The sequence below is a fragment of the Ornithorhynchus anatinus genome, chromosome 17 (genome assembly GCF_004115215.2).
Source record: "Ornithorhynchus anatinus isolate Pmale09 chromosome 17, mOrnAna1.pri.v4, whole genome shotgun sequence".
NCBI lineage: Eukaryota > Metazoa > Chordata > Mammalia > Monotremata > Ornithorhynchidae > Ornithorhynchus > Ornithorhynchus anatinus.
The window spans coordinates 21,874,017-21,888,289 of record NC_041744.1 but is presented as its reverse complement, the minus strand read 5'-3'; the positions used below and the strand labels follow the sequence as shown (position 1 = coordinate 21,888,289).

Genomic DNA, 14,273 nt, shown 5'->3' with positions numbered 1-14,273 from the left:
TAGTACAGTTACTATTATTATAATTATTATTTTGTGATGGAGTCGAGGTCCCAGGTCCTTCTGACTCCCAGGCCCGTGCCACCCTGGGGAAGCCTTCGGCCTTTCTACCGAGGGAGAAACAGGCCCGGTGTAGAGCTACCAGATCGGGGTGCAGAGGTGCAGTGGCTCCGTCGGGAAGTGACGTCTGCCAACCCGCCGCCTCAGGGCCCCGGCTGAGCTCCCCCCGGGGCCGGGGCAGGGGTCGGGCTCCGCCGTGGGCACTGACTGAGGACAGGAATTGCCATATCCTCCCAAAGCAGAGGGAGCTGAGACCTGCTGAGGGCACGGGGCTGGGTCAAGAGCGTCGAGGGTGTTGGTCGGTGGTGTCCGAGGGGGCCGGGGAGAGAGGGACTCCCGAGTTCTTGAGGTTTGGTCCCCCACCCCTCGGGAATTAACCCTGAGAGCTTTCTGCCCAGGATGTTAGTGCCCGGGCCTTTCCCCCGCTGCCGGGCCCACTGGAAACCCTTTTTCTGCCATGCGATTCACTGACAAAGTCCCATCGCCTGAGAATCCTGCTGCTCCGCCCGCCAACCGCCAAGACCGCCGACTGCCGAGGTGACCGCCGCCATCGAAGCGGCCAACCGCCGAGACCGCCAGGTACAGGAGGGGTTTCCCGTGGGTCACCCGCCGGGACCTAGGCGGGGAGAAGAGAAGGGCGTGAATTGGGAAGCGAGGGGCAGGGAGCGGGCGCTGCTTCTTGAGGGAAAAGCGCTCCCTTTGGGGAGGAGGCGGCAGGTGTCCCCAGTGAGCGGGAGGAAAGCCAAGCTCCGTAGCTGAGGGTGGTGCTCGGGATGAGCACTCTGAGTGCTGGGTAAGTCTAAGACAGATGAGGGGTGGGCCCCGCTCCCTCCCCCACTGCCGGGGCCCCTCGGGGTGGGTCGGGCACGGAGTCTCCCCCAGTGGATTCAATGGAAGATGTTGCACTTTCAGCTCAGGAGAAAGGATGGAAGCGGAGAGCCGCGCTGGCCAGAAGCTCCCCTACGGCGCCCCTGGATTTCCGACAGCGGCGAGGGTGTCCGCTCGGATGGGACGGCTTCCTCCTCTGACCGGACTCTGGTGAGGCGGGGGGAAGGGATGGGGAAGAGGGGAGTGGCCGGCCTGAGGGAAAGAGCGGCCCGAGGGCCCTAATCCAAAGCGGTAGGTGCCAGAGGGAGAGCTCCTTCGGCCTCCCCGCCCGGAGGCGGCCAGCGGGGGCGAAAGCCCGTGTGGCTTTCAGTCATGCCCTGATAATCCTGGGACGGCCACCCCGGGCCCCTTCCCTCTCTGTGTGTGAGAACCTCGACCGTCTCGACCCCGAGACGAGGGATACGAATAATGGCGGCGGTCTCGGTCAAGCGGGTAGTAGGTGGCGTCTCCTCCGCCGCAGAGACGATCGGTTTGGGCTCAGGCCCCGTCCCGCGAGGGGCCGAGGGAGACCGGGGTGGAGAGTTGAACCCCGGTCCTCTGACTTCTGGCCCGTGACTCTTCTCCCTAGGCCGTGCCGTTTCCCCTCCGACGGCGGGGTCTCCGGCTCCGTCGCGAGCGGCCAGGAGAGGCTCCATCTCGGCCCACGGAAGGAACCGCGTCCGTGCCAGGTAAGTTCGAGGGGGGCGAAGGCCCCGTGCCCCTGAGTCCGCCCACCCGCTGCAGAGGAACTCCCGCCACGGCCCCACGCTCACCCCCATTGTGAACACGCTGCCAGACCTCCCCCTAACCCCCATCTGTGCAGCCACACACACACTTCCCCTGTTTTCAGGGTCTCACACATACACACACCCCTGTGTTCACTGCTGTTTTCCTAGTCACGCATGCACTCACGTACTCACCACCATTTTCCTGGTCCTGCAGTCACACGCGGTCACTCACCGTGGTCACGCACGCACTCTCACGCACTCACCGCGGTCACACGCACTCGCCGTGGTCACGCAGGCACTCACGGCACTCTCATGCACTCTCACGCACTCACCGCAGTCACGCACGCACTCGCACGCACTCACCGCGGTCACGCACACACTCTCACGCACTAACCGCCGTCACGCACGCACTCACCGCAGTCACGCACGCACTCACCGCAGTCACGCCCGCGGTCACGCACGCACTCTCACGCACTCACCGCCATCACGCACGCACTCGCCGCGGTCACGCACTCTCACGCACACACCGCAGTCACGCACGCACTCGCACGCACTCACCGCGGTCACGCCCACACTCACCGCGGTCACGCCCGCGGTCACGCGGTCTCGCACGCACTCACCGCGGTCACGCACGCACTCACATGCACTCACCGCGGTCACGCACGCACTCACATGCACTCACCGCTGTCACGCACGCACTCACCCGCACTCACCGCGGTCACGCCCGCGGTCACGCGGTCTCGCACGCACTCACCGCGGTCACGCACTCACTGCGGTCACGCACGCACTCTCACGCACTCACCGCCGTCACGCACGCACTCGCACGCACTCACCGCGGTCACTCACGCACTCACCGCTGTCACGCACGCACGCGCACTCACCGCAGTCACGCACGCACTCACCGCGGTCACGCACGCACTCACCGCAGTCACGCACGCACTCACCGCGGTCACACACTCTCACGCACGCACTCGCACGCACTCACCGCGGTCACGCACGCACTCACACGCACTCACCGCGGTCACGCCCGCGGTCACGCGGTCTCGCACGCACTCACCGCGGTCACGCACGCACTCACATGCACTCACCGCTGTCACGCACGCACTCACCCGCACTCACCGCGGTCACGCACGCACTCTCACGCACTCACCGCCGTCACGCACGCACTCACCGCGGTCACGCACTCTCACGCACTCACCGCGTTCACGCATGCACTCACACGCACTCACCGCGGTCACGCACGCACTCACCGCGGTCACGCACGCACTCACCGCGGTCACGCACGCACTCACCGCGGTCACGCACGCACTCTCACGCACTCACCGCCATCACGCACTCACCGCGGTCACGCACTCACCGCGGTCACACACGCACTCACACGCACTCACCGCTGTCACGCACGCACTCACCGCGGTCACGCACGTACTCTCACGCACTAACCGCCGTCACGCACGCGGTCACGCACGCACTCGCACGCACTCACCGCGGTCACTCACGCACTCACCGCTGTCACGCACGCACTCACCACGGTCACGCACGCACTCTCACGCACTAACCGCCGTCACGCACGCACTCACCGCGGTCAATCACGCCCTCACCGCGGTCACACACTCATGTCTCCCGGTCCCACACACACTCATCCCCATTATCAGTCATGCATGCACTCACCCATTATCCCCCCCCCCCCCCCTTGGCGTGGCCACTTGTCCACTCAAACACAGTCATCGCCCGCCCTCGTACATGGACGCACTCATCCCCTCACTTGCATGGCCACGCCCAGACCCATTCACCCCACATACTCACTGCCTCAGCCACACACACTCACCTGCGTCCACTAGTTCACGTGTTCACCCCCACGCACTGACCGGGAGCCTTGTGTTTTCATCTCCCACAGACGGCTGGTGGCCGCCCCGGCGGCCTCCTGCAGACACTGACGCTCGCTTCTGGGGACTTTATTGAGCGGCCGATGGCGTCTCTTCCCCGAGCCCCACCCGTGCCCGTCCGTCCTCGGCGCCCCTCCCTGGCCCTCCTGAGAACCGGAGGATGTCGCATGCCCTGTGGTGGACCGGGCCCGACCGAGACGCGTGTGAGCCGCCCCATCCTCCCTCCTTTCTCCTCCCCCCCACCACCCAAGTCAGGCCCAGAGGAGGGGCAGAGCCAGGTGGGGGGTGAGCGGTGGGCGGGGAGGGGGCCACGGCCCCGTCGCTTCGGTCCGTCTCTCCGAAGTTGCCGGGAGTTGGTCGGCACAGCTCTCGAGCGCCGTAGACACGGTCCCCGCCCCACAAGGGCTTCCGGTCCAAGGCGGACATGTGAAGCCCCGGCTCGGCAGGCTGGGGCCTGCAACAGACCCGCTCGCTCCACTTGAGATGTGGAAACTCTGAATAAACTGCTCCGTGTCGCTACCTCCATCCCTTTGTCACTGTCTTTCTTTGGCGTGGTGCGGGCCGGGCCCCCGGGCCCCCAAAGTACGGAGCAGAGAGGTGGGAGGGGGGGAGGCGCGCGTCTCCCCGGTCGTCTCCCTGACCGCCCGGGGGGGCCCACCGGGGCGGGGGGGTGTCGAGGCGCCGGGGGGCGGAGCCTCACGTCCGGACCGACCTCGGTGCCCGCGGGCCCCGGGAAGAGCCGAGGCCGCTGGGGCTCAGCCCGGGGGGTGACCCGGGGTGGGATTTCTCCCGTCTCCGTCGGCTAGGCGGGGGGCCTGTTGGCGGCCGGGGTCCCTCCTCCACGTCCGTCCGAGCATCCGGGTCCCATCACCTGCCGTTGGTGATGATGACAGAGGTACCGATGTAGTGGGGGAGGGCGTCCGGGGGCGGGGCGGCGGGGCCGGGGTTGCGGTAGAGGAAGGCGTTGACATCTTGTGGGCCGTAGCCCAAGGGCTGGTCGGGGCCCGGGCCGGGGCCCGGGCCGGCGGGCGGCGTGAGCGCCCCGTGCTTGGCCAACACGTGGCGGTAATTGAGGAGCATGAAGGGCAGCGGCCCCCCGGACGCCCGACCCTCCGCCCCGCGCTCCCCTGCGGCCTGCGGGCCGGGGCCGCCCGAGCGGGGTTCCTTGGCGCACGGCCTCGTGCCCGCCTCGTACGCGGCCGGGGGCGGCGCTTTGGGCCGGAGGCAGTGGGGCCCGGGGGCGGCCCCAGGGGCCGAGTCCCGTCCGAACGCCCCCTTGTCTTCCTCCTCGCCGACGGGGCCCGCTTCCGCCTTGCCGGCTCTCGGGGCGTAGGCGTCCGGCTTGAACCCGGCGGGGGACCCGGCCGCCGCACAGCTGGACGGTCCGAACCCCTCGGCGTAGCGGCGGGGCGGCGGGGCCGCTGTGGGGCGAGAGGAGACACAGACGTGAGTGCTGCGGGGACCGGGAATGGGGACGGAGAAAGGGAACGAGTCAAGGCGACGCCGAAAGGAAGTGGGAGAAGAGGAAAGGAGGGGCTTAGTCTGGGGAGGCCTGTTGGAGGAGAGGGGCCTTCGGGAAGGCTTTGAAGGAGGGCGTTCCTGGCCAGAGGCAGGAAGTGGGCGAGAGGTCAGCGGCGAGATGGAGGTACGGTGAGACGGCCGGCATCAGAGGAGGCAAGTGTGCGGGCTGGGCCGTAACAGGAGAGTAGCGAGGTGAGGGAGGAGGAGGTGAGGAGATTGAGCGCTCTAAAGCCGACGGTGAGGAGTTTCTGTTGGATGCGGAGGTGGACGGGCAACCACTGGAGGTTTTTGAGGAGTGGGGAGAAACTGGAGGCGGGGAGGTCAGCAGAGAGGCTGATAGAGTAATCAGGGTGGGATAGGGTGATTGGATTAATATGCTAGCAGTTTGGATGGAGAGGAGAGGGAGGATTTTAGCCACGTTGCGAAGGTCTGACGGGATTTAGTGATGGATTGAATATGTGGGCCGAATGAGAGGAACGAGTCAAGGGTAATGCCAAGGTTATGGGCCTGTGAGACAGGAAGGATGGTGGTGCCATCTACGGTTATGGGAAAGTCACGGGGAGGGCAGGGTTTGGGTGGGAAGATAAGTTCTGTTACAGACGTGTAAAGTTTGAGGTGATAGGAGGATATCTAAGTAGAGATGTCTTGAAGGCAGGAGGAAATGTGAGACTGCAGAGGGAGAGAGCTCAGGGTTGGAGATGGAAATCTGGGAATCATCCGCATAGTGAGTTCTCCAAGAAAGTGGCTGTAGATGGAGAATAGAAGGGGAACCAGAACTGAACCTTGAGGGACCCCCACAGTATGGGGGGTTGGGAAGCAGAAGAGGAGCCCACCAAAGAGACTGGGAATGAGCGGCCCGAGAGGCAGAAAGTGCAGCAGGAGAAGACAGTGTCAGTGAAGCTGAGGCTGGGTAGTGTTTCTGGGAAAAGAGGACGGTCAACAGTGTCGAAGGCAGCTGAGAGATCGAGGAGGATTAGGATGGAGTAGAGGCAGTTGGATTTGGCGTGAAGGGGATCGCTGGTGACTTTTGAGAGGGCCGTTTCTGTGCAGCGAAGGGGACGGAAGCCAGATCGGAAGGGGTGAAAGGGGGGAGGTGGTTGGCGGAGAGGACCTTGAGACGGGGGGTGAAGAGTTAACACTTTACAAGGACCGTAAAACAGACAGCACTCTCCCAAGCGCTTAATACAGTGCTCTGCACATGGTAAGCACTCAAAAAATACCATCGATTGATCAAGACTATATCCCAGCAGAAGCAGCGTGACCTAGTGGATAGAGCACGGGCCTGGGAATCAGAAGGACTTGTGTTCTAAACCCAGTTCCCTCCACTTGTCTGCTCTGTGACCTTGGGCAAATCGCTTCACTTCTCTGAGCCTCAATTACCTAATCTGTAAAATGGGGATAAAGACTGGGAGCCCCATGCGAGAAGGGGACTGTCCAACCTGATTAGCTTGCATCTACCCCAGCCCTCAGTACAGAGCCTGGCACAAAGTAAGCACTAAATACCATTAAAAAATAAAAGAAAAAAAAACCCAGCCCACTCACTTCGCTCCTCTAACCATAACCTACTGTCTTCCATCTCCCCCATCCTGCCACGGACCCTCGCCCACATCCTCCCTCAGGCCTGGAATTCCCTTCCCCTTCAGATCCGACAGATCCTCGGCCTCATCCTTCCAAATACTCCTAAAAAATCCCACTAAAAAATCCTAAAAGATCCCAAGAGGCCTTCCCGGACTAAGCCCTTCATTTCCCTCCCCGCCTTCCTCGCTGCGTTGACTATGCGCTTGGCTGGGTAGCCCTTAAGCCCACGGCACCTCTGTCCGTATCCTCTGCGCCCACCGTAACCTCTCAATAGATCCCACTGGCTGATGGTTCCCTTTTCCCCATATCCCCATTAGCCTGTGCCTCCCCTGTGCGTCGCGACCCCGCAGTGGCCGGATCTGGTCCTCCTAGACCACAGGCTCGTCCTCTAGACCCTAAGTTCGTTGTGGGAAGGGAACGTGCCTGTCTCTCCCGAGTGCTCAGAACGGTGGTCCGCACACAGTTAAGTGCGCAATAAATACGACAACCCCCACCCCGTGCCATCTCCTCCCGGGCACAGAACCGAACGCCCGGCGGACACTCACCTTGGTAGCTGGGGGCCAAGCCGAGGCGGGCGCCGGTCCCGGGCAGCTGGGGCAGGGCTCGGGCCGGGGTCGGGCCCGGGGGCAGGAGGGCGGCAGGGTGGTGCCACTGGCAGTCGGCCGGGCCGGGCTGCAGCGTGCCCAGTAGGAGGCGGGCCACCTGGCACGGGGGGCCCTGCGGCTGGCCGAGCCTCGGGGGCAGCGCCCCGGCCTTCTTGCCGCCCAGGACGTGGGGATCGACGGGGAAGGGGCCGTAGCGGTAGGAGAAGGGCAGGCCGTAGGACGGGGGGCCTAAGAGCAGTTCGCCGCCCTCGGGACGAAGGTGGGCTTCGGAGGCGGGGGCCTGGGCCGGGGGCCCGGCTCTCCAGGGGCCCGGTTGGCTGCCGCAGTCCGGTTTGTCCAACTGGAACAAGCTGTACGGCTGAGACGGTCGAGGAAATGGGGGAGGAAGAGGAAGACGAGGAGGAGGAGGGTCAGTGCCGCCGGCCTAGTAGACTCGGCCCCGTTGCCCGGCCACCCTCCTGGCCTGCTGCGGGAGCGCTTCGGGAGCATGACCGGAGCACTGCGGGAGGGCAGCCAGAGCACTACAGAAGCACAGACGGAGCTCCGCGAGAGCCCTACGGGATAGTGTAGGAGCTCTGTGGCGCCCTGCAGGATGCTGCGGGAGCACTGGGAGACGCTACAGGAGCCCTGTTGGACACTGTAGGATGACTGTGGGACACTGCGGGAGCCGGCTCACCTTAAGGGCGACCTGCAGGACCCGCGGGAGTAGCGCTGGGGGATCCTTCCCGCCAGGAGGGTCCGAGCCCCTGACGGTGGGACTCGGGGCCCAGCGTACCCACCCCAGTCCCACCTTCCCCTTCTCAGAGATGCCCGGCCCACCGGCCCCGGGGAGAGACTGATGGCAAACTCCTTTTTACATCCAAAACCTCTGGGCAGTGACGCTGCCGCCGCCTCCCCCCAGCTCCCCCCGGCCGTCAGCTACCTGGGGCAGGTAAGGGCCGGAGCTGCGGGCCTTGGTCCTGGCCTTGTGACTGCCGCTTCTGGGCTTGGCGGCCTTCCGGGCTTCGTGAGAGGTGGACGGGGAGGTCCTGCAGGCGTACCGGGGCTTGGAGCTGGAGGCCTGATCCAGGGAGAGCTGGAGTTCCTTGTACTCTACGTCCCTGCGCACCGGGGGGGGGGCAGGGGAGAGGGGGAGGGGAGAGGAGGAGGGAGAGAGACAGAGAAAGGGGGGGAGAAAGAGAAAGAAATGGGGGAGAGAGAGCGAGAGAGAGACACCTGAGTCCCAGGGCCTCCTGGGATGGGGCCTCCTGGCCAGGTGAAGAGCCACCCTGGCCACAGTCTGGACCCAGAGTCCCCTCGCAGTGGCCAAAGGGAAAGGGCCCAACTGGGCCCCCCAACCCCAAATCCTCTTCCACGGGGCAGGGATTACCGGCAGATGGAAAAGCCCCAGACCCCGCCGCCCTCGACCCCCACGTCCGGCCAGGACCCTTCCTCTCTGTCAGGCTCCAGCCAGTGGGGCCCAGGACTCGGAAGGTTCTGAGTTCTAATCCCAGCTCCACCACTTGTCTATGTGACCTCAGCCAAGTCCCTTCACTTCTCTGGGCCTCAGTTACCTCATCTATAAAATGGGGATTAAGACTTGAGAGTCCCATGTGGGACATGGACCGTGTCCAACCCGATTAGTATGTATCTACCCCAGTGCTTAGAACAGTGTCTGGAGGAAATTAAACCCTTATCAAATACCATAAAAAAAGAGCACAATCCCATGAGCGTGTCCGTGGCGGGGGGCCCGGCGAGTGTTTGCGTACACGTTCCCCTGTACACGGCCCCACCGACCACGTTTATGTGTATGTCCCCAATGAGTGTATGAGTCCACATTCTCAGTGAGTACACGTTCTCATGTGCGTGGTCCCCGTGAGTGAATGTACACACTCGCAGCGATTATGTGTTCCTGTGTGCAAGGCCCCAGTGAGCGTGCATGCATTTTCCCATGTACGTGGCCCCGACGAGGGCGAGCACACCCTCACTTCCATTTGCACGGCCTCAGTGGGAAGTTGGCGGCAGGGACGCTCAGCTCCTGGGATTCCCCGGACCCATCCCCCCGACCCCTGGATTCTGGCGAGCAGAGAGGCCAGGCCCTCGGATGGGGCAAAGGAAGAGGGGAAGGGGAGCAGTTTCCCCCAGAGTCCCGGGTGCAGAGTGAGCACCTCTGTCCCTCTGCTTCCCCCAAGCTGTGTCCGCACACTTCCCCCCGCCAAGTCTGTCTGGGACTCAGGCTCTTTCCCCGTCAGGCCAGGGCTTGGAAGCAGCAGGGAGATTGAAAACAGCCAGGATGGTGGAAGGTGGCAGGGAACAGAGGAGGCCACAAGGAGGAGGGAAATGACTGGGAGAAGGAAAAAACAGGAGGGGAGGGGGCAAAAACGGTAGGGAGGAGGAAAGCAGGGAAGGGAGAAGGAAAATGATAGGGAGGAGGGGAGGAAAAAATGGCAGGGAGAAGAAAAGTGGGGAAGAGGGAAATGGCAGGGAGGGGGAAAGGGGGGAAGAGGCAAATGGCAAGGAGGAGGAAAGCGGGGAAGGAGAAAATGGCAGGGAGGAGGAAAGCAGGGAAGAAGGAAATAGCAGGGAGGAGGAAAATAGGGAAGGAGGAGGGCAGCAGGGAAAAGGGAAGGGGGCAGGGAGGAGGGAAATGACAGAAGGGAAGACAGGAAGGAAGGCATTTGAGACAAAGTGGTAGGGAAGAGGGAAGCAGCCAGGAGGAGAAACTGCAGGGAGGTGGGGCGGAAGGAAAGAAAGACAACAGGGAGGAAAGAAACGACGGGGAGAAGAGAAGGGAGGAGGGATGCGGCCAGGAGAAAGGGGAAGGAAGAGGCAAGGCGGCGATGAGGAGCGAAGGCAGCAGGGAGCGGGCAGCAGCCAAGAGATGGGAAACGACGGGTGAAGGGAAGTCAGGAGGAGACAGGCGGGGGGGAAGGAAGGCAGTGGCGGGAGGAGGGAGAAGGGAGGGCAGGAAAGCTGGAGGGCGGTGGATGGTCTGGAGGAAGGAGGAGGGAGGAGGGTGGGGGAAGACGCTATGACTTACGTGAGGACATAATTGACACTCACGATGCAGTGAGGCCGGGACGAGCGGCTGTTGTGGACGATGGTGGCACAGCTCTGCACCCAGAGCCAGCCTCCGCGCTTGGCCAGCAGCCGGTAGTACTTGGTCGTCACCTGGCCTTTCACCAGCACTGTGGACCCAACACCCAAGGCAAAAAGGTGAATACCAAGCCCACAAGCCTGTGCACACACATACACAACCCCACAGGATCCCTAAAGCAAGAACTAACTGGGTTCTCTCACATACCCGCACACATTCCCTCTCCCCTGTCCCTCATCAAGTGTGCCCGTTCTGAATCAGCCTTCCACCGAGAAGCTCCCAGGAGGTCAAACTCCCTCTGGGCCGAGCGACTCCGGGGCTGCGGCCCGTGAGCTTAGCCCCCGCCTCCTGACTGAAAGAGCCAGGTGGCCCGGGACTGACAACAGGAGCTGGTGGCGGGCAGGCCTGCAGAGGTACGGCTAACCTGACCTCCCGGCATCCCTTCGCACCCGAGCCTCGAACCTTTATGGGGAGGGAGACCTCAGAGAACCTCCAGACCTGGAAATTTTTCCTTAACCAACAATCCAGGAAAATGTAAAACTCCATCTGAACACCCAGGGCCAGGGGGTGGGACCCCCAGATGGGGCCCAGGGACACCGCAGGCTGGAGGCCCCTCTGGCTACTGGCCCCACCTCCCAGCCTGCCCCTGCTGCACCCTGCTTGACAGAGAGCATCTCCAGCTCAGCCTCTGCCCCCTGCTGCTGCCCCAGCGGCCAGGAGATGCCCCAGCGGCCAGGAGACTCTAGTTGGGAGAGTGCGGGGGCGAGAGGGCATCCCTGAGGACCAGCCGCCAATCATGCAGACTCCTGGCCCAATCTCGCCCCCCGGCTTTTCCGAGCGGGTACCCCGAGGTTCCAGGAGGAAAGGACCCCCACCCCCACGTCACTGACTGCTATAGGGCAAGGGCTGGGAGGGACCGGGGGGGGGGGGCAGCGGGATTCGCTCCGATCGTTTTCACGTTTTTCAGACAGGCCGATGCGGGTGCTCGAGACAGGCTGAAAACCCGGGCGTGCCCCCCCGCCCCTGGGGAAGGCCGGGAAACTCACAGAGATGGTGAGCGTAGCGCAGGTAGAAGGCGTCGCAGCCGTGGACGTGGTGATACAGGGTTTTCTCGATCAGGTCCTGTGGCTCGTAGCCCGTCAGCTCCGTCACCCTGGAAGAGGGAGGCGTCGCTTAATCAGGCCCGTCTGCGGGCCCTGCCACGTTCCCCTCCAGACAGATCTTCATCTTGCCAACTAATCAAAAGCTCAAGGGCTGCGGGGGGAGAAGCTGTTGATCTTGGAAGCCGAGCATCATCTTTTGACAAGAAGTGCAACTTTTCAACTCCAAACCGGCAGTCAAGTCCACCCTCCCGCCCCGGGGAGCCGTCGCCGACGCACCCCTCCCCCCGGCCCCGGCCGGAAGGCGGTCAGCTCAGAGCTGATCTCAGGTCAACCGCTTCTATACTGTAAGCTTATTGTGGGTGGGGAATTCTTTCATTCGACCGGATTTCCTGAGCGCCTACCGTGTGCAAAGCACTGTAATAAGCACTTTTCTGTTATACTGGACTTTCCCAAGTGCTTAGTACAGTACTAAATGTAGAGTACTGTAGTGCAGAGTACTTAGTACAGAGCTCAATGAATACAACTAACCGACTGCTCAGGCCCGGCCTTCTACAGAGCATTCCTCAAACAGTGCTTCACAGAGGTGCAACCAGTAAGTGTGTGTATGCGTCTGTCTAAACTGGGGACAATTGGCGTGCCGCTGGTACCCTTAAGCAGACTCCCACGATTCACCTGCGGGACTTCTGGGAACGTGGGCACCTGACTGGGCAGTGACTGACAGCGGGCCGGGGGAGCTGGGGTGGCACTGGTGGCTCCGTCCCTCTTCAGGGACTGAGCACGGGAACAGACAAGCTGCCCCCCCCGAATCCGCCTGCGACTGTTTGGATGTGGGGCTGCCTGGAGGCAGAGGGCTGGATTACTTGACCCCAGGGGCCCTTTCAACTCTGGATTGCTGGGGTCCGCCCAAAAGAGGACTACATATAAGAGCGTTACTTCCCTCCCCGAGCCCCCGCTGGAGAGGGGAAAGCCCAAAGCAGAGAAAAAGTTTAATAAGCTCGGCCTCCCCAAGCTGTCCCACCCTCACCCCTGACTCATCCTCGTCAGTCAGGCCCTTTGGGCATTTTCCAAGCCCCTACCGAGAGTAACACAAACGGACCCGTGCCCCGGCTTTGAGCTCCGCGAACAGGCCTCTGACTCTCCGTGGGCTAAAAGCAACATGGCGTAGTGGATAGAGCACGGGCCTGGGAATTCAGAAGGTCAAGGGTTCTAATTCCGGCTCTACCGCTCGTCTGCTGGGTGACCTCGTGCAAGTCACTTCACTTCTCTGGGCCTCAGTTCCCTATCCGTAAAATGGGAACTGAGACCGTGAGCTCCACCTGGGACAGGGACCGTGTCCAATCCGATTTGCTTGTATCCATCCCAGCCCTTAGTACGGTGCCTGGCACACAGTAAGCGCTTAACGAATATCACAATTATTATTATTATTATTATTATTATTACTGTCACTTTCCGTTAGGTGATTGTACATGGGCAGAATCCCGCCCAAATCCCCTGGGGTGAGGTGCCTTCAGACCCCGGATCCCATAGGCCCAGCGTGGCCCCTCTCCATGCTCGGTCTCGGGTGTCGGCTGGCCTCGGCTCCGGGCCCCGCCGACCTCCCCCTGCCTTCCGGCGCCAGCCGGCCTTCCCCTCCCCTGTCCAGTCCAAGTGGCGGCCAGACCCGGAGGTAGGGTGGCGGAGGCGGGAATTCTGCAGACGTTCCAGGAGGAGAGAGCGGGGCACGTTGGCTGGCGGGGAGAGCGAGGAGCTCGGACCCAGCCGGACGGGAGGGATTTCACGCTCACCGACACCCTCTGCTCCGGGCTCCTCAGTGTTGGCCGCGGGTTCGAGGGACCGAGGGACCCGACCGCATTTTGATTATTATTCTTTTGCTTGTTTTCTTCTCCGGGTTCTGTTCATGCTTTTGATCGTAAATCTCTGAAGGCATCATTTTTCCCTGGAATTGCTCACTGTTTGGTGTTTATATTTCCATGGTATTTCTCTCCGTTCAGGAGGGAGAGAAAAGGCTGGGAAGGAGGACGGGAGGGGAGAAGGCGAGAGGTGGAGAGAAGAGAGGGGCGAGGCAAAAGTCGGAAGCCCCCGTGCCCCTGGTACGGTCGGAGTCCAACTGAGTTGAGGGCTTCTAAAAACTCCACCTGGAGGCTGAACCGCGTGGGGTTCCAGGTGCCAGTCTGCGGGGGCGGCAGGGTGGCGGAGAACCCCCTCCAACTCTCGGGAGCTCAAGTTGCAGAACGACTTGATAAGTTAAGTGTAAATGAATCAGAAACACATGGATTAAGGTTCCCATTAAAATGCGCGCTGGATTCCAACAATTAGAGGGAAAAGCGGGCGACTGGCCGGGCTCCATCCTGGGTTTTTCCAAACCCTGAGTGTCTGAAGACTCCTCGGAGCCACGCGCCAAACCCCAAAACCGGTCGGCCGTGGACCCCCGGCCTCAGCCCCGGCCCCATCACTCGATACAGGGCTACTAGGAAGTCGGCCCGGGCCAGCCATCCGGGACTCTAGGTGGGGGGACACTGACCACCGGCTCCCCAGGAGTCCGGGCCCGTGACACAGCCCTCTTTGGAGTCGGGTCCCGCTCACCCGGCCCCAGGGTGCTGACTGCAGAAGAGAACGCGTGCGACGCGGCCCGGTCCCCGCTGGAGCGACTGCGTCCTCTCCTCGGCTCCTCCCAGCCAAGAGGCATCCGCACTGGGGCCCGAGCCGGGCCCCACCCTCTCCCCCTGCCCACGGAGGCCACGGTCAAGAGCGGCAAGGGCCAGTGGGCCTGGCAGGCATCTGCCCGGCCCCCGCGACAACACTTTCCTGCCTCCTTCCAGGGGAAACTTAGAAGTCCCGTGGAAAATTCCTCTCCC

The 14,273-nt window shown here is 62.7% G+C and overlaps 1 protein-coding gene and 1 long non-coding RNA gene across 2 annotated transcripts in view; one reads left to right on the top strand and one right to left on the bottom strand.

Moving 5' to 3' along the window:
* Positions 1 to 4: 4 nt before the first annotated feature.
* On the top strand, positions 5 to 4,060 carry LOC103170680. Its single transcript, XR_486341.2, has 4 exons — positions 5 to 636; positions 970 to 1,095; positions 1,514 to 1,613; positions 3,547 to 4,060. It is a non-coding gene; the product is annotated as an uncharacterized LOC103170680 (long non-coding RNA).
* Positions 4,061 to 4,402: 342 nt separating this feature from the next.
* SIM2 (SIM bHLH transcription factor 2) overlaps positions 4,403 to 14,273 on the bottom strand; it is a 32,365-nt gene continuing 22,494 nt past the window's right edge. Inside the window, 5 exon segments of the mRNA XM_039914556.1 lie at positions 4,403 to 4,956; positions 7,180 to 7,597; positions 8,162 to 8,339; positions 10,259 to 10,406; positions 11,362 to 11,468. Coding sequence (XP_039770490.1) covers positions 4,403 to 4,956; positions 7,180 to 7,597; positions 8,162 to 8,339; positions 10,259 to 10,406; positions 11,362 to 11,468 — 1,405 coding nt within the window.